Source organism: Haliotis asinina, chromosome 16, assembly GCF_037392515.1.
Source record: "Haliotis asinina isolate JCU_RB_2024 chromosome 16, JCU_Hal_asi_v2, whole genome shotgun sequence".
Taxonomy (NCBI): domain Eukaryota; kingdom Metazoa; phylum Mollusca; class Gastropoda; order Lepetellida; family Haliotidae; genus Haliotis; species Haliotis asinina.
This window is the reverse complement of record NC_090295.1, coordinates 14,193,338-14,220,477: the sequence shown is the minus strand read 5'-3', so window position 1 is coordinate 14,220,477 and position 27,140 is coordinate 14,193,338. Positions and strand designations below refer to the sequence as shown.

The 27,140-nt window shown below is 36.6% G+C and overlaps 1 protein-coding gene across 11 annotated transcripts in view; it reads right to left on the bottom strand.

Annotated features, from left to right (window-relative positions):
* Positions 1–27,140, bottom strand: part of LOC137268101 (Golgi integral membrane protein 4-like) — an 89,456-nt gene that overhangs the window by 21,069 nt on the left and 41,247 nt on the right. For 8 of the 11 annotated variants that reach the window (XM_067802611.1, XM_067802615.1, XM_067802612.1 and 5 more), the window contains 5 exons: positions 23,456–23,695; positions 22,804–22,896; positions 22,439–22,501; positions 10,942–11,013; positions 10,484–10,552 (listed from right to left, as the gene is read on the bottom strand). In XM_067802611.1, coding sequence (XP_067658712.1) covers positions 10,484–10,552; positions 10,942–11,013; positions 22,439–22,501; positions 22,804–22,896; positions 23,456–23,695 — 537 coding nt within the window. Of the gene's footprint in view, positions 1–1,064; positions 3,501–5,819; positions 5,934–10,483; positions 10,553–10,941; positions 11,014–22,438; positions 22,502–22,803; positions 22,900–23,455; positions 23,696–27,140 lie in introns of those variants that run through there. The other 3 variants (XM_067802620.1, XM_067802613.1, XM_067802621.1) reach the window with 3 other exon arrangements.

Below are 27,140 nucleotides of genomic sequence, written 5' to 3'. Positions count from 1 at the left end.
CAGTTGAGTTAATCTATGCTAGCCCTTCCTTGATAATCATGAATGACACCTAGACTACTGAGAAAGAGTCACATACTGCCACCACCTACCACCCATTGTAGTATGCTCTCACAGCATAAACAGGCTCAAAGGGAACTATTCAGGCACCAGTTAGTTGGGGGGAAAATTTGGGGCACAAATTCTGGCCAGAATCTCCAGAATCGGTAGACAAGCACATTTGGGTCCAGTCTACAGCGATGCACGGAATCTTCATTTGGAAGCAAGCATGATGTATGGAGTACGGTACCTATTCTCCCCTTATGTACAGTGAACACCTCAGCCCCAATTGGGGACAAGGATGAGGTGCTATAAACATTATAAGTTGTTCACTGGTTACAAGGGGGTCATGGGTTGATGTAACCTCGATGTTTGTTCGGACTCAGGGAACGTGAACAAACATCGAGGGTACATCAGCCAATGGGCCCTCGAAGGACCAGTGAATAACATATTTATCTTACCAAACACCTCACAATATTAACTTTGAATATGAAATTTTGCATGGCTCGTATTTTACACTTCAGCCAACCTGTGTGAATCAAAGAATTCGATTTTTGTGTCTTGCAGTTTTTCCTGCAGGTATTGTCTTAGTTAAGTCTCAGCGGTGTAATTGCCCCTGTTAATATTCACAGGGACTCCACTTGAACATTTGCTAAGATATATTCATTGAAATGTGAGGCAAATCTATTTGTAGCCATTGCTTGATTTTGCACACAACACACAAAAAACAGATTTAGAGTTATCTCCCCTTCATCGATTTGCATTTACAAAACATCAGTAATTTCCATGCATCATGTGTGATTCAATGTCATTTGAGTTAAGGAAGTACAACCAAGCTATTGGTAGCAGGGTACATGGAAATGTACCTTGCTTGAAAGTGGGGTACATTGAAAATAATGAAAGAGAGCATAGCCAATCAGAAAACAACATTTATGTGTGAGGTAAGATAAACAGTGGTCAAAATCACGAACAGGCTACTTCAGCAGTGATTTAATATGGTTCTTGCTACAGTACAAATAAAGCTACTGTTGTCAATGAAAGAATATTTTATTTTCTTCTGTACAGTCTATTCCTAAAAACGAAACATGTGAGATAAACAGAGTAAAACAATAAATATGATTCCAAACAATATCAAGTCTTTAATGTTGTATCCATTTTACAGACAAACAAAAGATCTACATTTTTAGAAGAGTAAGAAGATTTACACCTGAAAATGGATGCAAAATAAAACCAATGGAATACATATACATAAAATTATATATAGAATAAATTTCTCCCAAGCAAGGAAACATGAATCCTACACATTTCTCGCTAAAAGTCCCTCACATATCATGATGATATAGTTTCATTGGTCCCAAACACAAATCTTAACCCGTAATACTTCACACTTCTGCCTAAAAGTCCTTCATGTCATGAAGATACAGTTTCAGTGGTGCTGATGAATAATCCTTTACACATAATTCTACACATTTGTCACTAAAAGTCCCTTCATATATCATGATGATATAGTTTTGTTGGTGCTGAAGATGATTCCTTACTGATAATTCTTTACATATCTCACTAAAAGTCCCTTCATATATCATGATGATACAGTTTCATTGGTGCTGATGATTCCTTACCGATAATTCTTTACATATCTTACTAAAAGTCCCTTTATATATCATGATGATATAGTTTTGTTGGTGCTGAAGATGATTCCTTACTGATAATTCTTTACATATCTTACTAAAAGTCCCTTTATATATCATGATGATATAGTTTCATTGGTGCTGAAGAAGAATCCTACCGATAATTATATACATTTCCCACTAAAAGTCCCTTCATATATCATGATGACATAGTTTCATTGGTGCTGAAGACGAATCCTTACCCATAATTCTATACATTTCTAGCTAAAAGTCCCTTTATATATCATGGTGATATAGTGTCACGGGTGCTGAAGACGAATCCTAACCCATAATTATATACATTTCCCACTAAAAGTCCCTTTATATATCATGATGACATAGTTTCATTGGTGCTGAAGACGAATCCTTACCCATAATTCTATACATTTCTAGCTAAAAGTCCCTTTATATATCATGGTGATATAGTTTCATTGGTGCTGAAGACAAATTCTAAACCATAATTCAACAGGTTCACTGAACTGTAACAATACTACAAGCTAATGAATACTGTAAAACAGCTAGAGATAAGTATCAATGTCATTACTTACCATTTATGAGTATGGAATAAGTGTATATGGATGACAACTTCTTGTATTGTGTTCTAGTATTAAAGAAGTTGTCATCCACATACACTTATTCTATTTGACTTCCAACTTCTAAAATATGCCGCTTCATTTATGAGTAGTTATGGATGTTTCTATTAATAGCTTCCACAAAGCAAGTACCTGTTACATTTTCTAAATTGGGCATTTGTTAATTTTATTCACTGATGTTATTGTGGACTGATTAAAAGAGGATAAACATTTGAAAAGAACATTTTAATACACAATCAATAGAGGCCACTTTCACATGACTTAAAAGGGAGTAAGTAGGCTCTACATTAAACAGGAACATACCTGAAAGATTGTTCTTAAAATATGAACTGTATGAAGAGTTTGATCCCACGTAAGGAATGGTTTTGCAATATCACATTTTGTTTGAATAACATTGGGTGACGTAATAATTGACTCTACAGATTGTATCACTTAAACAATTTCAGAAAGACTAGTAAGTGAGTGAGTGAGTTTAGTTTTATGTCACTTTTAGCAATATTCCAACAACACCACCAGAAATGGTCGTCACACATTGCACCCATGTGGGGACCCGTCAGGGCTTTAGCATGACATACATGAATACTATCCAACAAATTATTTATATTTACGCCAAGCGATAAGCATTATTTCTTTGATTGTGGGGACAGAAACATTTGCACAAATGCTACACAAACAGAAACACAAAATTGTACTGTATACTCTTCATGTTGATTGTGTGGCATTGTTTGTTTGTTGTTTAACACCACACTCATCTATGTTCCAGCCATATGGTTATGGCCTATAAAGAATTGAGTCTGGACCAGACAATCCAGTGATCAACACAACTGGGTTGGGTCCCAATCCAGGTCTTCACAGATTTGCATTGTATTGTCTATCTAAGATTGTCACCTGAAGATTAAGTACAGCAATTATGTCACAATTATCAAAAGTGATCTGATTTCTTCAAAGGAACAGATAATATGCTTTGAATGTTTGTAACACTCAGCATTCCACATCTGTATTCTTTTATACTGTTTTGAGTTGTAAGTCTGCAGCTAATTTGTATCCCTCCTTTTCAATTCCATTCTGCTATCCTTCTACAGAAACTTCACAGCATATTAACATTGGAGAGTCCACAGAGAATCACAGAGGCAGTCACACAAGGCAGACAGTTTCACAGTGTAGCACACAACACATGGAGATCACATTAAGCACCGGGCAAGGCCTGTGGAGAACAACAGAACAACAGCATTAACACCACAGATATACACGGAGACAATGTCCATCACCAGGTGACCAATGAGAAACCCAAAAGGAAGCAAAAAACAATAATTAAACGATGTACAAAGAAATAAGCATAAAAAAGTGACTGCTGGAAACCACTGATCTACACCTCATGCAGTCGTCTCCCTTTGCATGCAAGCATCTTCCCAAACAGTCCCCTGACTGTCTTCTCCAAAATAGACTACACACCAAACTACAATATTAGATAAAGCCAACAGGCATTAATTAAGCATTAAAAAATGATCAGCTTGAGCTCGTGTGTGCGTGTGTGTGTGTGTTTGGTTGTGTGTGTTTGTGTGTGTGTTCATGTTCTTGATCATGTTTTTGGGTATCAGTTGATTTCATTGATACCATACCACTACTTACCATCTAGATACATTGTATTGAGTGTGCTGGTTCTGACTGAATCTACTTAATGCCAAGCACCAGGCAGGGCAACAACAAATACCGGTTTTGAACATCTTCTCGTAGGATCTGATCAGAGACAGTGACATCCCACAGTTTCTCAATACATCATCAGTTGAAAGATCCCCAGTATCATCATGTTTCACATTCATATGCTGTTCAACCATTTGCTAGACATGTTAATGTTGATAAGCTGACCCCCTAACTTGATCCTTTATATTTGAGTCAAAATGGTATGTTTCCTACATAAACCTACACCATGTGATGGAGTCCTAATCGTGGCCAACTCAGACCACAAGACAACTGGCAGTTACCGTCTTGTATGTAAAACATATGTTTGGTGAGAATAGAATCTAGCAAAGATTTTACTGACAAATAATGTGGGAACCTGTGTCTGTCACATTATTTAATCATAACAATTACTGTTGGTATCAACAACTAGAATGTTGACATTAATTGCACTGAAATCGTGTGTCCCCTCTGATATTAAAACTTTGACTCACATTATTCACATCAATCACTAACATAGAGTGCCCACTCATGTCTTGAAATGAAGAGTAGTTGACAGAAAATGGATATGTATACATATTTTGTTTTGCCAAAAGTCATACTTTGTCCAACTGGTCACATACATCTGAAGTTCAACCAAACTGGGACAATACCAAGATGTTTTACAAATAGGTGATATCTTTGATTTGTTTTCGCTTTGCAAAGGCATATTATAAGTTATCATATCATATTGAGGGAAATACAGGGTTTTATCAGTCCCTCGTAAGGTTGTATAAGGAATACAACCTTTCTCAGCACTGATAAAACCCTGTATTTCCCTAGACACGATGTGATAACGCATTTATCTAGCTGGATGTTTTCACTAGATCAAAACAAAACAACACGCAACACAACACGTTTCATTGCTACCATGTTGACACCAGCTGATCGTTTGACCTCAACGCAACGCACATTACTAACATTGTCAATGCACGCTTTTCTCACTTCACGTCGTCACTGAGGTGTAGCAGGGTGATAGGACTTTCGTAGCGGGAGTATACGACTTTTATACTCCTGCTCGCGGATCGTGATGGATGTACATGATATTTTATCAGTGTCACGTGGACCAATCAAAACTCAACATTCTTACATGAGGCTAGATAAAGCTGATTAAGCTATGGGCTGGTACTTAGCAAGTGTTATTCAGTTATGTGAGCATCAACTGATGAATGACTACAATTCTAAAAGTTTGCAAACTATTGAAACAAAACTGAAAAGCTAAGACACGTATCACAAAAACAGCAACTAAAAACATAAGACAGACAATGGGAGGCATCTGCTACAGATAGGAAGGAAGACAATGGAAGATATCTACCAAACACAGGGCTATGACAGATATAGGAAGACAATGGAAGATATCTACCAAACACAGGGCTATAACAGATATAGGAAGACAATGAGGACTATGTACAAGACATGGGAGGACAATTGGAGGCTTAATATACAGAATGGAAACAATAAGAAACATCTACCACAGAATGGAGGACAATGACAGACATCAGCCTCAAATGTGAGGACAATGTAGGATGTCCATCACAGACCCTTAACCCAAATCAATGTCAAATACCCACACATATACAATGAACCACATATTTCTTCTTTCACGGGTTACTTAGAAAATACCAGCACTACGAAACCAAAACCAAGTTAAGTGATGAAATACAGTCCATATACAAACAGCCTTTTTCACTTGTTTACAAAACAAAGCCACAAGTTAATAGTCAGGTGTTTACACAGAGGTGAAAGTAAGGAAGCCAAAATGAAGCTGGACAGAAAGAGCCTTGCAGAAGACAGCCCATCTTAATACCTGATTGTCAACCACTTCAACCGAGTCTTTGCCTCCAGGGACATCCACATTGACAGGCTGCTCCAAGTCTACCTTCACCTCGCCACCCTTATTCTCATCCAGCTGGAGACGTTGCTATACAAGAGGTCAACACTTTGTCAATGCTCTTGATCATTCCATGCCAAAAACGTTTTGAGTCTTCGAGGATTAGAAGCCAGAGGCAACAATATGTATACTTTTCTGAACAAGGGGCCAATTGTCAATATTCCCTATTTGTATCAGCATGGTTGATATACTAATATATACCACAGAGTCACAGATGACATCAGCACGTATATATGGCGTCAGTCTTCAAATTATCAAGTCTGGACCAGGGTGATCAATGTTAACAGCACAAACATCAATCTACACAATCAGGATACAATGTCATGCACCTGGTTCAAACACAAGTCATATGAAAAGTGCCATTATGGTGCAATTTTCCTTACACCATATCTGTGTTCAAGGTCAATTCTATTTCAATCAATATACCACTGCAGTGTCATAATGATGTCAGAAAACCAGTCATGTGAGTATACCACATCTGTGCTGATATACATGATCAATGCTTGTGTAACACATGTATCACATTCATGATCTTGTCCTATCCCTTTACAACATTTGTAAATACCTTGTCAAAACCTTGTCAATATATCATACAGGTATCCATGCTATAGAAGTGCCAGGACTTTGTCAGCATATTATATGCATACCACAGGTAAAACAGTTCATATGCATTACAATAAAGGAACTGATGGAGTGTGTGAGTGAGTGAGTGAGTGAGTGAGTGAGTGAGTGAGTGAGTGAGTGAGTGAGTGAGTGAGTGAGTGAGTGAGTGAGTGAGTGAGTGAGTGAGTGAGTGAGTGAGTGAGTGAGTGAGTTTGGTTTTACACCGCTTTTAGCAATATTCCAGGAATATCAGAGTTACACCAGATATGGGCTTCACACATTGTACTAATGATTTCAACAGGGATCTTCGGCAGGACAAGGCTACCGCACTGCTCCACTAAACTCCATGAAGTGATTCACTTTATCAGATTTGCATATTGCCAGTATGATGCAATGGCACTTCATTACACCATAACCACTTTTCTTTTCTATTAAGAGTTTAGAACAAGGATTAAACAGTCTGACCAGACTCAGACTATGCTAACTCACCATATTCTTGATAAAATGAATCATGGCTTACACAGCGTAAATTCTTGGGTCTTATTAGAAGCAAAAGGTAGTAATATAAATGACTGAATCTAATAAAACATCTAGTAAGCATAAATTTTCAGTAGACAAGTCTCAATGTGTTCACTAGAATAATAGAGAAAGGATTCTCATTTCTTTTAGAACTTGTTTGAGTGAGTGAATTAATAACTATCATCACATCAGAAATATTTCAGCCACATTGTTTGGACAACAAATTTGATATTGATCATAATAAAATGCGTCATCAAAGGACAGTAACTAATAACTAATAAACTAATAACATTCTCCAGACAATGAAAAATATGAAAACAGGCTATAGATCAACAACTGAAGGTAGATCACCATACTAGGGACCATGGGGAAATTCCAGTAACCTCCAAGTTACACGAAACTAAATTCCTTTATAAACAGAGCAATATGGAGAAATAAACATTCTACATTCTAAATATTTATGTCCATTCACCAATATTTGGTTTGATAAAACAAATGTATTTTCATTTCTTGTAAATTGTTTTGGGTTTGCAATCAGGCCTGTTTATTTTAGAATGAGAGTGCAATGTGACCAAAACATGAACCATGTACCCTTTTCATCGGTAGGTTTTAGGATCTACAAAACAAAACATAAATGACTATTAAAAGAATCATAATTCACTACTAACCAAGTTTAAACTGATGCTAAAACAGTTAAAAAGCAATAGTGCCAAAAGAATGTAAGGTCACATGAAATCAAGTTTCTTGTGACCTCTTATTGGTTCAATGAGGCTAAATCCTACAAAATACTACACATTTAGAAATCTGTAAGTCCAAATTAGGGATGAACACACAAAAATAATGATTAAAATCACAGAAAAGAAATATATTTCTGAAATCAGATGCCATATGACCTAAAAAATATTACTACGTGTGAAACAAAAAAAGCTATCTAAGAGGAAGAAATGTTTTAAGGATATGCTCTACCTCCTGGATTTCTTTATCATCAGCTACATGATCATCAGGTAAAACAGGAGGATGGACCTTTAGAACATCCACATCACCTTCATTCTGAAATATCAGTTTCACGTGAGTGAGTGAGTGAGTGAGTGAGTGAGTGAGTGAGTGAGTGAGTGAGTGAGTGAGTGAGTGAGTGAGTTTAGTTTTAAGCCACAATCAGCAATATTCCAGCCGCGGCGGCGGTGGTCTGTAAATAATCCAGTAACCAACGGCATGAGCATCAATTTGCGCAACTGGGAACTAATGACACGTGTCAACCAAGTCAGTGAACCTCAATACCCAATCCCGTTAGTCACCTTACGACAAGCAAAGTTGCCTTTTACAGCAAGCACTGTTTTTTGAAGGCCTATTCTATCCGGACCTTCACGCATCCAATTTAACTTACGATTTAAGAGGTTCAGCAATTTACTTATATCATCAAAATACCCATATATTCTACAAAGAATAGTAATATCCAACGAAGAATGACACATTAAACATCCATGTTAAACTGCACAAAATACTTTTGAAATACCGTTTAAGTGTGCCCATGCTATAAAAATGACAGTTAATCGTTTAATCATTCATGATGACCGCCACTAGAAATCTATCCATGTTGTGCCCAATATTAGATTATTCATGTTAAACCTAACAATGGAGCATTCATGTTATAGCAGCTTGGAAATTGTCATGAAACACCCAATAGGAGTGTATTTATGTTATTACCAGAATGAGATCATTCATGTATATACCAGCTGCGATGGCCCAGGATAGCGAATTTCAATATTCCTTCTTCCTGGTAAAGCGATAACCTAAGTTGTGCTACAAATGTCGCACTAGCGAATTGCTACGAAAACCGTATGTCCCATTAACACGAAGCTGAGAGCCTATTAACTGTGATGACGTTTCATGTCATCTGAGTAAGCTGAAAAAATTCATAAATCAGGCTTATTTTCTTAACATGTCTAACAAAGATCAAATAATTCTGCAATTAAACAATAAATATTTTAACTGAGATTAACAGAGACTGAAATGCCCTATAAACAGATCTCACTGTATTTTTCTTATTCAAAAAAGGAAAATTCACATGTCACAGTTACGTTTATTGAAACTATGAGCGGGGGCCGAACACTGTTTGTAGAGAAGTTGCTATCACATAGACCAACCATTGCAATTAGAGATAGAAGTGGAATCCTTCAAGCCCATGCTGATCCTTTGGCTGCTTGTGGACTAAGTTACCACAATGATGATGGTGAAAGGCCACCAGGATTGCAGCACATTTGACAACCCCACCCAGGAAGAGAAAGTACAAGTATACTGGCATGCCTGCAGTCACTGAAGGAAAACCTCGTCAACACCATCATGGGGGTCCTGGACTACACTACTATTGTTAATATCTATTTAATAAACTTCTATCATGACTAGTGTATCAGACAACAAATCACATTTCTTTGTGTTTCTTGTGTATTGAATCCCAGGAACGCTAAATTCTCTGTTCACTGTAGGTTGACCCTTCCCACGAAAGAGACACCTAAATTGAGGAGGTTTGATCTAGATTTCGCTTTCCCAGGCCATAAATGTGAAATACCATGTAATACCAGCAAAGAGCATATTCATGTCAGTACCAGCATAAGATTATTCATGTTATACCCATGAAAGGATTATTCATATACATACTAGGTGGGAAATAACCATGTTTTATCCAATTGGGGATTATTCACGTCACAACCAGTATGAGATAATCAATGCTATACCCAGCTGGGTAATAACCATGTATTACCCAATAGGGGATTATCAATGCATACTAAGAGATTATCCATGTTATACCCAGCAGGTGACTGTATAAACCTTACAGCAGCAGGGAAATGAAAGAAAATGTGCAGTTGGGGAGGAGGGGAGTGGTGGAGTCTGCTTTGATAAAACTTAAAAGACATTTCTTTTCCAGTACATTTGCAAATTGAATGAAGTTTGTCATGAAACCCAGAAAAGTTAATGAGGTTAACAACTGTGAACGATTCAAAAGTGAATATATGACATTTATGAGAGCACACAGATGTTATAGTATATGTGCGAAAGGTAGTATGCGAACAGTATTTTAAATAAAGTCATGTGTATATTTAATGTTGCAAAGTAATACAGATTATAGACATTTAACACTTTTAGGAAACCAATAAGCTAGCCATTTGGACCTAATTAACCATGGGTATTTATCAGGGTGGGGAGGGTGTTATGATTTGGAACCCACTGCTGCAGATCCCAGCACAGTTAATAGACACAACCCTTTGTACAGTGCAACAATGATCCAAACTCATAGATCGGTTCTAGAGGAATAATGTGTTATGTCTCTTCAACAGAACGGCCCAGTCATGAAAAGCACAAACAACTTGATACAAACTAAAATGGCAAGTATCAAGCGAGGTCAGAGCAAACATGGACCATAAGCATACACTGCACCACAAAATCCCAGCACCAATATATACCTGTTTCTGGACCTCGCCTTCATTCTGAGGAGCCTGGGGAGCTTTGGCTTGCATCACAACATCAGCTACCTATATTAAATATTCACTGCCATATGTCACAAAAGGACCACATGCTTCATTCACTCATCAAATTTACCTTAAGGTCATGACGTTATTCCACAGAGATGTGGGGAACAACTCCAATACCATAACATTTACAATTGATACCTGGAATAATGTGGAATGATAACTTGGGTTCGTTGGACAAGGTCCTACACATAAATAAAGAGAATCAAATTATGATTATCTTTCATACCATTATTGCTCGTATTCCATAAATCTCATCTTTCATGTATGCAGTTAGTCATTTACAGATGAGCAGGTAAAGGGGCACAACATAGCAGTATTGGAGCTGTGGTCAACTAGACCTGCAGTTATGTTTTCTTTTTAGGTGACGTGTATCCAGTCTGAGCATATACCTGATCTTGTCCCTGAGCTGGTTGTTGTATGGCTTCCTGATGGGGGTCTATCCTGGGCTTCTCCTCAACAGCCTAACAACAGGATGATTACAAACAGTTAATGAAGTGTTTAGTCCCACATTCATCACCATAAAAAAAAAATATCAATACTATTTAAGGATCATTGTCATGACCATGATCATGATCATCATCATCATCATCATCATCATCATCATCATCATTCACAAAAAAACCCAATCATAACCACTACCAGCATTACAATCTTTAGTGTCATGAGCTGGGCTTCACAACCAATGGATACTGTGATACTGCCACCCAAGAGTTCTCAAAGGCAAATAATGCGTCCAACCTCTCCATCCACTCCAGTTACAAGCTTGCAGTTTACTTGAGATAAAGATGGTACAAACACGAGTGATCAAGAGGTCTGTATTCTTTAGAACCAATAGCAATATTCCGGCAATGGTTGGACACAATGTACCATGTACAGAATCAAACTTGCACCTTCAGGATAAGCCAACACCTACACCACAAGGCTTCCCTGCCAACTGATTCCTCATGCCAAATATCTCATGACAAACAAAGTACCCCACAATCACCAAAATTGTCTATGAAAACAAATAACATAACCAATATAAAAAAATTGGCAAGTGACAATTTTAAAGCAAAAGATGCATATGTTTGTCTTGTAATTAATATCTGTACGTTTGATATTATCTGGATATTTTTTTTATAATAATGTTTATTTTTGTATGTAGTATTAATGAGCTGAATATTTTGAAATCACCCACCCTCTTATTAACGCCTTATGCTTAAATTAATTCAGCAGGCTAAAGGTTAAAGCAAAAGATGCATCAGCAGTGATAACAGACTTTGATGCTTAAGTGTGAAGTGCAGATTAATGTTGTCTGTACCCAGTTGACAATTATCAAAAAAAGATAAATAATTCTGACGTCAATTTGATACATACACTGGGCTCAAATAAAGTGAGTGAGTGACTTTGGTGAGTTTAACGGCACTTTTAGCAATACTCAAGCAGGGACAAAAAGAATAGAACAATATTGTTATTCAGTCTTGGGTAATTCTGGCAAATTGAAAAGAAGATTCATAACTCAGTGGTAGCAAGGACAAAAATGTGGACAATGATCCAGGAACAGTGAAACTACTTGTGCACTGGAAACAAATCATTCTGACATCCCACCGACCCTTCAAGAAATTGACAGGGAACAGAATGGTAGAAAATGGTTTCAACTACAGATGTACAACTTTATGGATGTATCTCTTTCTGGAACACATACATTTCATCCTCAAGAGACAAACAATATTAGAATACAGCTATTTAACAAATCACTTTCAAAATATTCTGTCTTGTAATCATTATAGGGCCTGTTTATTTTACCCTTTGATCATGAAAAGAACATAATGATATTGTTATTCAGTGAGTGAGTGAGTGAGTTTAGTTTTACGTCGCACTCAGCAACATTCCAGTTATACCATGACAGTCTGTAAATAATCCAGTCTGGACCAGACAACCTTGTGATCAAAAGCATGAGCATCAATTGGGAACCGATGACATGTGTTAACCACGACAGTGAGCCTGACCACCCAATCCCATTAGTTGCCACTTATGAAAAGAGTAGTTCCCCTTTATGGCAAGCATGGGTTGCTGAAGATCTATTCTACCCCTGGATCTTAAAATAAAAGAAATGGTTTCAGATCTGACACAACCATTTTTTAGAACCAGTTCGAGATCTTCTGACATGACACAAACACAGCCTTCTTATTTCATATTGGGCTTTAGGAATGAACATGAAGAGATCGTTATTCAGACTTTTAGACTTTTGGTAAGCTGATATATCATTTTAATCATACTACAAAATCTCATCATAACAAATCATAATTCACAAAAACGAGTGACAATAATTAAAAAAAACACAGTCACAGGTCCCCATCCTCCACATTTGGCAAGCATAAATAGCATTCTAATCATGCTTGGAATTTTCATGAGCCATGATTTTGAGTGGAAGCTCTCAAGGGATGGTTTCAGAACTAATGTCATGGCTACCAAGGCTAGAAAGACAAAGAGAAAAGAAGATTTTAAAAATGGTTTAAAAAACCAATATACCTCTTTCTGGGACTTGTTTCCTTCACTCTCAGCAGACTTGGGAGCATTCAATGCCACACCAACTGCCTACACGTCAACAAAACCATACACCTGTATTTCAATTACGTCTCCAGGTGTATCATTCTTATTCTCATTATTACATTTATTCCCATGATAGGGGCAGGTGTCATTTTGTTGACATAAACATAAACTTAACCATTTTGACCTGACTTCAAAGAAAGCATAAATTTTGCACAACATTAAAGGATATTATGGTATTGTTATTCAGACTTTTGGTAAGCCTGACATATCATTTTAATCATGCTCAAAATCCTCGTCATCATAATAATAACAATCAGTCTCACAAAAGGGTAGCAAATTTGTACGTTATAAAGATTTACAGTTCAGAAAGTCACGAAGAAAAACTGAGGATGCTCACAAAACATCAAAGAAACTACTTCAGAAGTTGATGTATTTCAGAATGGATTCACAACTAATGAGGAAGCCAGAAAATATGAGGGTCAAGGTCACTTTGGAAATAGAATTAAAACAAGGTCTCCAGCACCGTTGTACCTGTTTCTGGGACTCGCTTTCTTCATTCTCGGGAGACTTAGGAGGATTCACTGCCTGGCCAACTGCCTACAGTCAACAAAATCATGTTTTCAATTACTGAATGTCTTGTTCTTTTAAGTCAAGTTATACTCAAGATAAAGGCTGATGTCACTTCACTGATATCAAAATGGACATGGAGACCAATGAAATCATTTTGTTCCTGTATAGTAAGATTTATTCTGTACACAAGATATCCTCGAAGTACGGGTCACATTCACTGGAAAAAATTCAGTGGTTGACAAAATGTTCCCTTGACTATAGAAAAACAGGCATGTTGTTGTTCAGATTCAAACATATCTTAATCATGCTTGGAATTTTCATCATCTGATTCCTTCTCAATAACAGAGCGTCATTCTGATAAGACAGATTAGTTGTTCTCAGGATGAAGTAATCATAGCAAAAAAGAGGAACCAATGATCAAGGACACAGAAATAACTTGTGATCACAAGGATCAGTTAAACCTACACCGGTTTCATAAACAAAAAAACCCCAAAAAACAAATGAAGATTTTGTTATGTTGACTTTTGACATTTCATTTTAATCATGCTCAAAAATCTCATCATTTTAACATTAACAATCCGTCTAATGGTCTAATGGCCAAAGTCAAAAACAGATTCAAGATTCAAAGTTCTGATAGTGGCATGGTAAAACTTTAGCAGCTGACTCTGGGATAGTGGCACTACTTGTCCAGGGGGATTAATGAAAGAATGTATTCAGAACTACTGAGGACTTGTATCAAACAATCAAAAAAGCTGCAGGGAAGAGAAAAACAAAAATTGTCTCCCAGCACTAATATACCTCTTTCTGAGACATATTCCCTTCATTTCCACCAGACATGGTAGTATTCACTGCCACACCAACTGCCTACAGGCAACAAAATCACATACAATAAAATCTGTTTAATGTTTGAAGAATTAGTCTTGCATCCTGAAAAATAACTATCAGAGGTATCTTAAAGATAAAGGCTGATATCAGTCTGTTGACATCAACAGTGACAATGAGACCCACTTGTTGCTCAGAGAGTGATGACTTGTAATCAAGCCAGATTGCCAAGGGCCCAGGTACAGTGAGTGAGCTAGCTTAGTTTTACTCCACAAATTCAGAGTGATTGAGTGAGTGAGCGGTCATGGAAGCGGTGTGTAAATAATCGAGTCTTGACCAGACAATCCAGTGATCAACAGCATGAGAATCAATCTGCACATTTGGGAACTGATGACATGTGTCAACCAAGTCAGCGAGTCTGACCACCTGATCTTGTTAGTCGCCTCTTACGACAAGCATAGTCGCCTTTTATGGCAAGCTTGGGTTGCTGAAAGCCAATTCTACCACGAACCTTCATGGGTCCCCAGGTACTGTCTAAAATTTTGAGATGATGTCTTGACATCATAAAAGAATATTCAAAACAGCTAAACACTTTCAACACATTCAAGACCTTCAGATATGAACTCAAGAGGATTTGTAACTCCAAGACTGGGATTACAATAGAATACAAAGATCTCATCATCCTAACAATCGGTCTCACAAAATATAAAAAAAATTGACAAAAGACTTACTGTTATGAGGGTGGTCAGATTAACCTGATGAAAGTCACACAAGGGTAAGTGAAACTACATCTATGACATGACATGACAAACAACATATGTTCTATAGACGAAATCTAAATCCAGACCAAGTAGAAATAAAAAGCCAAAAAATTGATTTCTTTATCTCCTATTTCCCTCCTTAAGAATTATATGCATATTGTCATTCAGATTTGGTAAGAAAACATATCATTTGGGTCATGCTTGAATTTTCATCATCATAACAAACAGCCTTCTTCACAGTAAGTTTCATGGTTCTGGGGGTAGGCAAATAGGTGAAACCACGGTTTGAGGTGTGTCAAATGATTTGTGACAAGTTTGCGAAAAAAAGATACACCACACAGGAACATCAGAATGTACTGTGTCATACACTCATCACCACAGAAAAGATGTTCATATCTTACACGGTCACAATGCTATTGTTATTCAGACTTTTGGTAAGCTGACACATCATTTTAATCATGCTCAAAAATCTCATCATCATAACAATAACAATCATCAGTACAACAAGAGATTGGGAGTCAGTTGAGAGTAACAATTACCATTCTGACGGTGGTATGGTAAAAGTGAGTCAGTTTACCCAAAGATGAATAACTTCTTGTGAAGCTCAATCAAGCAAAAACTGGCTTCAGAGGTACTGAGAGCAGGTCCTTTTCTTACAAATCTGAGTAGATGACCATTTGACAGTGTATCTGGATATTTCCAAACATTTAGGCACCTAATCAGTTCAAAAAGCATTCATGCTTGATGGAAGAATTAAACATGATTTCCAGCTCTCATATCCTTGTTACTTGGGACTTGTTACAAAAATAAGACCAACAAAACATTCAGACTTGATCTGCATAAAGTTCCTTTGAAAGCAGAGATAGAAAATCATCGGAAAATATACAGTGACTGACAGTTAAGAAGTGGATCTCATTATGTCCTGTTAGCCATATATAAGAAGGATAGTTATATTCGCATTCAGATTTGGTATCATCACAGTCATGCTTCTCAACAAAAAAACCCCAATATTCTTCATAGTTTCACTGCAAGAAGGTACCAGGATAATGTCTTGCCAACAAGCAAGACATCCTAGGTACCATGGACCTATGAAAAAAATTTGTGATTAGGTTGCAATAAAACAAGGGGTTTTCATAACATCAAGGGTGATGAAATGAAAGCAAATAGGTGGACTCAGGGACTGAGACCAATCAAATAGTTGATGAATAAGGTTTAAGATGTTCTGCCATATCGTAAACACTACAGGAAAAATGTTGATACCTTACATCAGACTGTTTAAAAGGACAGAATGAAATTGTTATTCAGACTTTTAGAAAGCTGATATATCCTAATCATGCTTGCGATTTTCATTATATCCTCACTATAAGAATCCTTTTCAAGTAAGCAAGCTTTGCTGTTTTCAAGAAGGAGAAACAAGGGGATCCAGGTACCAAGCACTGGCAATAAACCACAGGGAACACAAAGGCAAAAATTGTTTTCCAGCACCAGTATACCTCTTTGTGAGAAACATTCCCTTCATTCCCATCAGACTTGGAAGCATTCATTGCCAGGCCAACTGCCTACAGTCAACAGAATCATATACTCAAAAGAGAATCAAATATATGTTGATTGTTAAAAGCATTCATCTTGTGATTACAGGTATTCTCAGGATGAAAACTATCATTATTTTAGAGGACATCAAAAGATGCAAGGAGGTTAGCTTGATACGATGAATCCTGTACTTTTAATGAAAAAGGATCCACTAAAATAGTCATCATGCAACTTCTTGTCCAAGTTGACATCAAAATGACTATCAGCATAATTTCGTGGCAAACAATACATGGATCTCATTATCATAAGCTGACCATCTGAGAAGAATAAGCATATTGTCATTCAGATTTGGTAAGCAAACATATCATCATAATCATGTTTGGAATTTTCATCACAATGACAATAGCAATCCATCAGAGGTAAAGACTGGTATTCTTTGAAGAAACCTTTGTTGTTGTCAGGGTGATGTCTTATGTAGAGGAACAGAACCCATGGACAGTCAAATTAGGTTGCAAGTATAGGAACGGTTCTTTTGTCACAACTGAAGATTTTAATTCAGCTGAAAATGTTCAGTCACATCCTCAAAGCTATGAAAAGGATAAGTTCAAAAGAACATAGTCACATTGCTATTCAGACTTTTGGTAAGATGACGTATCATTTTAATCATGCAGAAAAGTCTCATCATCATAACAAATACAGTCTTACAAAAGACTGGCATAAGTTCTAGAAAGTTCAGAGGATGAAAAACGGAGCAATTTGATATGGGGACAGGGCAGGTGAGTGGAAGGAATTAAACAACAGCTTCAGAACTGTTGACAAGGACAGAAAACACCCAGGAAGGACACTATGAGCTGAAGAGTAACAAAATGGTTGCCTGTACTGATATACCTCTTTCTTGGACATGATACTTTCATTCTCAGGAAGCTAAGGAGCACTGTCATTCAGATCTGGTAAGCATACATATCATTTCCTACCATACAGCTAACATGTTCCGTCATGTGTTCAACACTCCAAAGTAAGTTTCATTTAGTTCAGTGACATTACATGTTCAGTGGAAGCAATTAAAGAATCACTTCAAAGCTACTGAAGGCAAGGCCTATTTTTGCATAAGTGAGTGAATTTGACATTGTATCAGCATTAGTTAAGTCATGTAGAGGCCTTTTCTTATAAAATGTATTCCTCAGCAAAAGGAGTAAAACTTCCACTTCCTGTTCTGATATCCATTTCTGGCACTTTTCCCATTAAATGACCCACATTCAGACATATCTGCACAGAAACGTTTTTATGTTTTTGAGACAGAATAGCTTTGGTAAAGATACAGTGGCTGACACAATAAATGGATTTCATTATCTTCTGTAGGCCACACTGGACAATTTGAAAAGGACAAGGCATTGTTATTCAGACAATTTGTAAGTCGACATTTCATTTTAATGATACTAAAACATTTCATCATCATACCAACAGCAAAAACATCATTTTCAGGAAAGACAGGTCCTGTGAAAAACAAATTCACTGTTTTGAGGGAGGCAAGATGAAACTACACCTGCTGACCCAGGGATCATGATACTACATGTCAAGGGGAATCAATGAAAGAATATATTAAGAACTACTGAGGAGACTACAATAATGCCTGTATAAAACATCCAATAAAGCCACAGGGAACAGAAGGGTAAAAATTGTTTTCCAGCACCGATATACCTCATTCTTGGACACATTCCCTTCATTTCCACCAGACTTGGTAGCATTCATTGCCACGCCACCTCCCTACAGTCAACAGAATCACATACTCAAAACAGAATCAAACATATCTTGAATCCTGTACTTTAATGCAATGGGTTCTACAAATATAGTCAACAAGCAAATTCTTGTCCAAGTTGACATCAAAATGCACTATCAACACAAGTTAGTGGAAACACATGGATCTCATTATCATAACATGTCCATTTGAGAAGAATAAGCATATTGTCATTCAGATTTGGTAAGCAAACATATCATTATAATCATGTTTGGAATTTTCATCACAATGACAATAACAATCCTTAAGCAAAGACTGGTATTCTTTAAAGTAAACTTTGTTGTTGTCAGGGTGATGTCTTATGAAGAAGAACAGAACCCAGGGAAGATCCAATTAGGTTGCAAGTAAAAGAACCCGGGATAGTGACATTACATGTCAAAAGGAATCAATGAAAGAATATATTCAGAACTACTGAGTAGGCTATAGCAATGACTATACAAAAAATCCAATAAAGTCACAGGGAACAGAAGGGTAAAAATTGTTTTCCAGTGACAAAATACCTCATTCTGAGACACATTCCCTTCATTTCCACCAGACATGGTAGCATTCACTGCCACACCAACTGCCTATAATCAACAGAATCAAATATTGAAAAGAGAATCAAATGTATGTTGAATGTTTAGTTATATACATCTTCTGATTACAGGTATTCTCATGACAGAGGCTTGCATCATTTTCATATCAACAGATGTAAGGAGACCAACTTGACACAATGAATATTGTACTTATATGCAATGAGACCCACAAAAATATCACACTCAAAAAATTCAAAATGCACTATCAACATGACTTAGTGACAAAACAAAACCCATAAAATAGTGAATCTCATTATCTTAAATTGACTACCTGAGAATAAGCATATTGTCATTCAGATTTGGTAAGCAATCATATCATAATAATAATCATAACTTTAGACTTTAGACTGAAAAGCTTCAAAGTAGGTTTAATTGCTCTGAGGGTGAACGCTTACAAACAAGAAAACGGATCCAGGGACCAGAAAGATATGAAAGAAAGGTTTTCATAAAGGAATATTCCGATACAGCTAAAGATGCTATATCACATGTTCAACACTGTTCAAAGGACAGGTTGGTCTTACACGGGAAGATTTAAATGAGCTTAGTGACTTTGTTTTCAGACTTTGAGTAAGCATACATTTTAATCATGCTAAAACAACCATTTTAACAAAACATCGCAAACTTGCAAGTAAGATTCACAGTTCTAAGGATGGCATTGAAAAACTGAGGCAGATGACCCTAAGGTCTGCGGCATATCTTCTGGAGTGGAAGCAATTAACAAATGACTAGTAAACTACTGTCTATTCCTATATAAGTGAGTGAATTAATAAATGACATCATATCAGACACATAGTGGCCTCTTCTTCAAAAAAGTCTTCATAAAGAACAGAGGAGTAAACACAATTTCCAGCACTGATTTTCATGTTTCTGGGACAAGTTCCCTTTAAAACATAAACAACACTTAGTCGATGAACAAAACCTTGTCCAAGAAGAGATGAAAAATAATTGGCAAAGATTCAGAGGACGACCAATCAATTTATTTCTGTATCTTCTATTGGCCACAGGAGAAGAATAGGTGCATTGTCATTCAGATTTGGTAAGCAAACATATCATTTTAATCATGCTTGGAATTTTCATCATCATAACAATAATGATCCTTCTTAACAAAAGACACGCATTCATAAAAGCAAGTTTCAGTGTTCTGAAGGTGATATCATGGAAAGCCAATAAGACGACTCAATATATGCTCAATATAACAATAACAGATGCATTTACATAACTTACAAAGGGCATAATCTCACTGTTATTCACACTTTGGGTAAGCAGACATTTCATTTTAATCATGCTCAAAAATCTCATCAACAACAATAACAATCAATTTCAGGGAAACACTGGTCATGATGGAAGACGAATTCACAGTTCTGAGGGTGGCGAAATAAAAGCACCAGCTAACCATGGACATTCATTTTACTAGTCGAGGGAAGTCAGTGAAAGAATGAATTCAGAACCATTGACGAGACTACAATAATACCAGAATGACTCATCAAAAAAAGCCATAGCATCGTAATCATTTGTGGAATTTTCATCACTATAACAAAAACAAACCTTCTCAAAAACATCTGGTCCAAGTAGAGATAAAGATTCATTGGGGAAAGTTCAGTGGATGACATAAGTAACTGACCTGCAGTGGAGGCATTTAAAGAACGACTTTAAAACTATTGTAGGAAATGACTATTGTTAAGTGTGTGAATTAACATATAACATCATATTAGTATATTACGGCCAAATAGTGGCTTCTTCTTATGAAAAGTATTTACAGAAAACAGAGGAGTAAAGACAATACCCAGCACTGTTTTTCCTGTTTCTATGACTGGTTCCCTTTGTACCCAAAAAACAGTAACTCAACGCACAACCACAAAATTTTCAGATTCAGAAGATGACTACCTAATTTATTTCCGTATCTTCTATTGGCCGAAGGAGAAGAATAGGCATTTGTCATTCAGATTTGGTAAGCATACATATCATCATAATCATGCTTAGAATTTTCATCATCATAACAATAACAATCCTTCTCAACTAAAGAATGACATTCTTCATATTTTCTTTGTTCTTAGGGTGATGTCATGTAAAGAAACGAGGACGTAGGAACCGTGGACAGTCAAATGAAATGTGGTAAGTTTTCCACAAGAAAATAATAAAAGAAACCCCCCAAAACAGGATTTCCTTCCATACATGAATGAAGTTTTGAACACAGCTTAAGATGTTGTATAATTTGCTCCACACTTTAAAATCAGATGTATTTAGGTATCTAATACAAGAAACTTTAAAAGGACACAATCACACTGTTATTCAGACTTTGGCAAGCTGACATTTCATTTAATCATAAAATATTAATCAGGAAAGACTGGTCACTTTGTGAAACTAATTCACAGTTATGAAGGTGGCAAAGCAAAACAGTAGAAGCTAACCAGAGACAGTGACTTTACATGTTGAGTGGAATCCATGAAGGTATGTATTCAGAGCTATCGAGGAGGCTAAAAATAACTCCTACAAAACATCCCATAAAAATAATATCCAATAAATATACACCAAACAAAGCAAAAATTGTTTTTCAGAACCAGTGTACCTGCTTCTGGGACACGTTTCCCTCATTCCCATCAGTCTTGGAAACATTCATTGTAGCTCCAACAGCCTACGGTCAACAAAGTCACAAACATATCTGTTGAATGTACAGGTGTAGTTTTGTTGTGCTTGTAGGTTTTCTAATGATTAAAGACAATGCTGGAGTCATTTTCTTGACATCAAAATAGATGAGGAGACACCATAGATCCACTGTTACTTACACAACCCACAAAACCTTCCAACAAACCTCAGACAAAGAAGTATCCAAGTTGAGATCAAAATCCATTTTCAAAGATTCAATACTTGACACAAAATACATCTGATAATCTTTTATAAGCCATCTGAGAACAGGCACATTGTCATTCAGATTTGGTAAGCAAATAGATCATCTGAATCATGCTTTTGATCTTCATCATCATAACAATTTAAATCCTCCTCAAAAGATTGGCTATAGTGATAGTAAAATATTCAAGGCTTATGAGAATTAAACAACTATAACAGTATTATTGTTCCTATTTACTAATACATTATATATACATATAACAATATTTAATAAGGAAGCACACTGATTCAAAGGGCTAAAAGGGTCATAAGATATGTCATCAGATATTGAAATTATTAAATGTGAAATAACTGCACATAAAAGGTGCTTCTAAAAAACAACTGATTCACTGTTCCAATTTATAAACTAAGTGTTGAATAAATTCAACTTCACCAGTTGCATTGGTGTTATTACTACCTGTTCATCATGACCTGGTGCAATGTGATCTGTGTTATTCCCAGAAGCCTTTTCCTTCACTTCCTGTTAATTGATGCAAAACCATGTCAGCAATGATAAATATCCCTTTCAGGCAAAGGCAATTTCACAATCTGCAATGTTCTTTCCATGGATGAAAAATTGGGTTAGAATGAATGAGAGCAATTTATGCTAAATGCTAAAAGCAAACTGGGACTGATGAGAGGAAAAGTGCACACCCGTATATTTGTGAAAGGTGTGATATATGTTATATAATGGATTAAAATAAGGGTCTTCACAGCATATTCATATGGGAAGGTCAAGGTTAATTATGAAAGGTGAAGAGGGTCATTGTCAGAGTTTTCTACCTGGGGCTTTCCTGGATCAACTTTGAGGTTATCAAAGACATCTACCACTTTGACATCATCAGCATGACCCTCAACGACATCACCATCAACATTCTGCTGAAAGAAGTAATCTTCAATGTGAGTTTTCTGGCCAGAATTCACAATCAATTAGGTAACTGTCCTCCAGCAGGGAATACAAGAAACAGACTTCACAAAGTGTGGCAATGTCAGGAATACAACCCAGGTCTTCATCGTGATGAGCAAAGACTTTAACCACAAGGCTTCCCCACTGCCCACACTGTACGTTTGTCATAAATTACAAACCAGGTTATGCTGCTTGAAGGAGTTTCAAAATAGAACCATTTTTGGTTGAAATGATGGCCTCACCCACTTAGAAAAACATTCTTGGGTTTCAGATCTGCATGTATATAATGACAATGCACAAAAAATCCGTTGCCAAAATAAGGCTATTGCTTTAGTAGGAGAATATGGTGAATAAAGGACTACAAGAGTTGACTACAAGTATGACCATAACGAGCACAAGTTATGAATCAATGTTGAATCAGAAAATGTATTTACATTCAAAAAACAAATACCTTCCAAACAATTTATAATAATTACATTTCACATAAACATTTTTTGAACAAAAAAAATAAAGTGAACCATTTAGTACCTTCATGCCAAGCAGTTTATCTCTGAAAGATCCCTTTTTCTGAGTCTTAATGGCAGCATCATCCCCAAAGAGGGAGTCCAATTTGGACTTTGGCGCTAAGGTATTGTGTTTAGCTTCTACTGCCTTGTCTTTTATTGGCTTGAGATCATCAAGGGGCTTTTCAGTAGGTCTTCCTTCAGCTGGGTTGTGCTGACCCACTGCGGTCTTGTTGTTCTGGCCAGAGAGATTGCTTGCTACAGACTTGAAGAGTATGATAGGAAGAAAAAGAGTTAAAAGCTATTCATTACCACTCTCGCCATTTGATTTAAGTTCATTTCGACCTGTACCCCAGTCATAGATATCCGACTACCTTGGTTCCATCGTTGTCAAATCACACAAGCTCACAGGAACTCTCTAATGTGAGTTTACATGAGTTTTCGTGTTGAGACTTTTGACAACCAATTTGAACTTTTGGAAATATGTTGTGTGGTTCAGATATAAATTTGAAATGTATGTATTCTTTGACTGAAATGCTAGCTTTTTAACATACAGAACTAAAATGCTGATCAAGATGCACATCGACATCACTTGAATGGGGGGCAAGTCTTTTCACAAACAATCTAAAAAAACAGTTATTTCACTCACATGATGTATCTGCCCAAACTAAGTCATAACTGGTGAATCCTGAGCAACTGACAAGCAATCAACATTAAAAATCCAAGAGTAAATGAGATGGCACTTCTCCATCAATGAACCACCCACTTTTGGGTTGTGTTTTTTTTTCAGGATACAGATCAGGCAAGTTGCTGTAAATAATTTGCTCTTTCACTGACAAAACTTCTTCTTTGACAGAACAACTGCAAGATGGGGTTGGTTTGTGAGAAACTGGGAAAAACTGATAATTTTTAGACTGTTTTACAAGTTATTGAAAGCGTCGAGTGGAGACAACTGACTAAAAGGAAGGCATGCAATGAGTGGAACTAAAAGCACATATGTATAGGTATGGTAAGGTCAAGCTAAAGAAGTGCAATCTAGGTGCATCATGACACATTTAGCTGAAGCTGCTTGTGTGGATACAATAGAAAGTGTCTATCTAATTTAACCATTTTTTCCTTCCAAGTCTAATGTCATTTATTAACGTTTTATATGTAGACTCAGTTTACCTTTGAACATTTATAATGAAAATTTAATATTTTTCTTTCTAAGCCTCCCAAAATACTAATATGCACAAGTATGTTATCACACAGAGTTTGATACTGACAAAATCAAATAGCTGGAATAATACATTTTAACAAAATATACACAGTTAGCATAAATCTTGCCTCAGTGTGTCACTCATATGACAACATTTTTTACGAGACCTGCAGGCCTTTAAAGTACATCTGCTGAAAAGCCACAAGATAAGACACAGTTCCTCATTAGAGTGAATCAGGAATCAAACCCATGACTAATCAACCAGGCTCAGATATCCTATGTCTCTGACTACTGAACTAACAGTGATATCTATGTGTATGGCAGCAGTTTGAAATGGTGTTGATTGGGGTAATTATTCAGTTTCCTAAGGTCTTGTATATTTCAGTAACCTTTTAAAAAACCATCTACCATTAAGAAATTCCCCAAGAGAAAGAAAATGGAATTAATGTGCTATACACCTTTCATTTATTTTATTTTATTTTATTTTATTTTATTTTATTAATTACAAAAGGAATAAGTAATCCATCACTAGGGTCTTCTCCTGTTCCGTTTTTTTCATGCCCCTTCTCTTGCCATAATAGATAAGTACCCATTCCCAATATCCCATAATAAAGGACCAGTTCTTTCCTGAAAGACTATAACACAAAAAAATAATTCTCTCTACCACAACGAAGCTGTCACAAGATAATATCTGTCCAAAACATCCACAGCAACAGGACCCTGGAAACGACTACCGCAACTGCTGGTTTGACCCGCAGGAAGTTCAAGTAGTGAAACAAGAGCATGCATGCAGAAAAGGAAAACAAATTTCACACCACATGGAAGAAAAGCAGATCAAGATCCCCAAGCGAAGACAGGTATCAAGCTATTACTTGGTTGAACAGGGCCCCGTTTCACAAAGCTCTTGTGAGCCTATGATCTTGTAACCTTTCTTGTAGCAATCATACCTCCTATACTGCAACATAGGCAGTAGGAATGCTAGGAGAAAAGTTATGGGATCTTAGGCTTACATTAAGTTTATGAAATGAGTCCCAGAATAAAATACATAGGCTCTGAAGGTGAGATATGTTTGATGGTTGTTCAACACTGGGCTCAGCAATATTACAGGTATACAACAACAGCTTCTAAATAAGTGTTGACTTAACAGTCCTTGCTTAAATGGAACATGTAATGCTGTTGGGTTTCGCTGAATCCAAGTGAAGATATCTTCAGGGTATGGCCACTGTTACTTGCCTTTTTCTATTCTTACCTGGAATCCCTATACGGTGTATAGAGAATCTCACACAAGTGTCTGCTGATATCAACTATATTAACATGAGCTGATAAAGTAACCAATATCTGAGGTTTGCCATCATGGCACTGTCAGGGCGCTGTCTGAAGACAGACGGGGCATTAGACCAGGCATTTTCTCTAACAAATATAGCCTGACAGGAAAGTTTCTGGAATGAGTCAGACATTACACTTACAAAAGGCAGTTAGGATGATGCTGACAAACTAGTACCAATTTGAATAAGGCCAAAGTATGCTACATCCTGGATAGTTTTTCTTAACATGTAAATTTACTGACCTTTTTAATTGTGTTTTGGGTATTGAGTTCACAGTCTTGGATAGCAGAGAATCACCTTTTGATAACCTTGTTAAGTTGACATTAACTATACATAAACAAAACAAACTTGGTATTAATTAATTGAAGAAGTGCAAAACATGGAGCACAAAGGTCAAGGTCACATTGGGGTCAAGGTCTGGTCAAGTGATGCTCAAACAACATGGTCATGACAAGGACATCCACAAAAAAGACATAAATATGAACAATGAACCTAGAAATCGAACAAGAATGGTAAAAACAAAAATATGTTGTCTCTAATGTGATAAATAACTGACTGAAACCTGTAATATGACTGAAACCTGTCAGCCTAGTTGGAATATTAGCTTCTATCTTCCAAGACAAGTGGAAAGAATGGAACATGTTTTGCGCCCAAACCAACACAATGCCATTCATCTTTGTTCACAATATTAAATTTCAAAGACTACATTCAAGAAGAAACTTCAGGTTAATGGCGACAATGGCAACAAAGACATACACATGCAGGCAGTTATTTAAGGGATTAGTTTATTCCAGTCTTTTGTTTCTTGCTTCTTTTTGGGGTCAGCTGGAACCCCAAATATCCAAGAATATCTCCTTAATTCTTTACAAGCTCTTCACAGTGACAACCCATTCATAAAGCAATGTAGCCATGCAAGAAATTTACATCCACCTGAATGATTTTTCAAAGCAAGAGAGAACTTTTGTGATGGTGAAATTTCTCCCCGTGTGCATTATTCTGTTGGTTTGTCCATTTGAGCTTTTATTTTATAATAACTGTCACATACATAGCTCAGTGAGAAGGCAAAGAAGAAATTACAGGTTTTTCTGTTCACCTGCAAAAAGGAGCCACAATCTCAGAAGAAAATGTGTAAATTTAACCCCCAAAATAGATAGTCATTTGTACACATTATCTAGTCACTATTATAG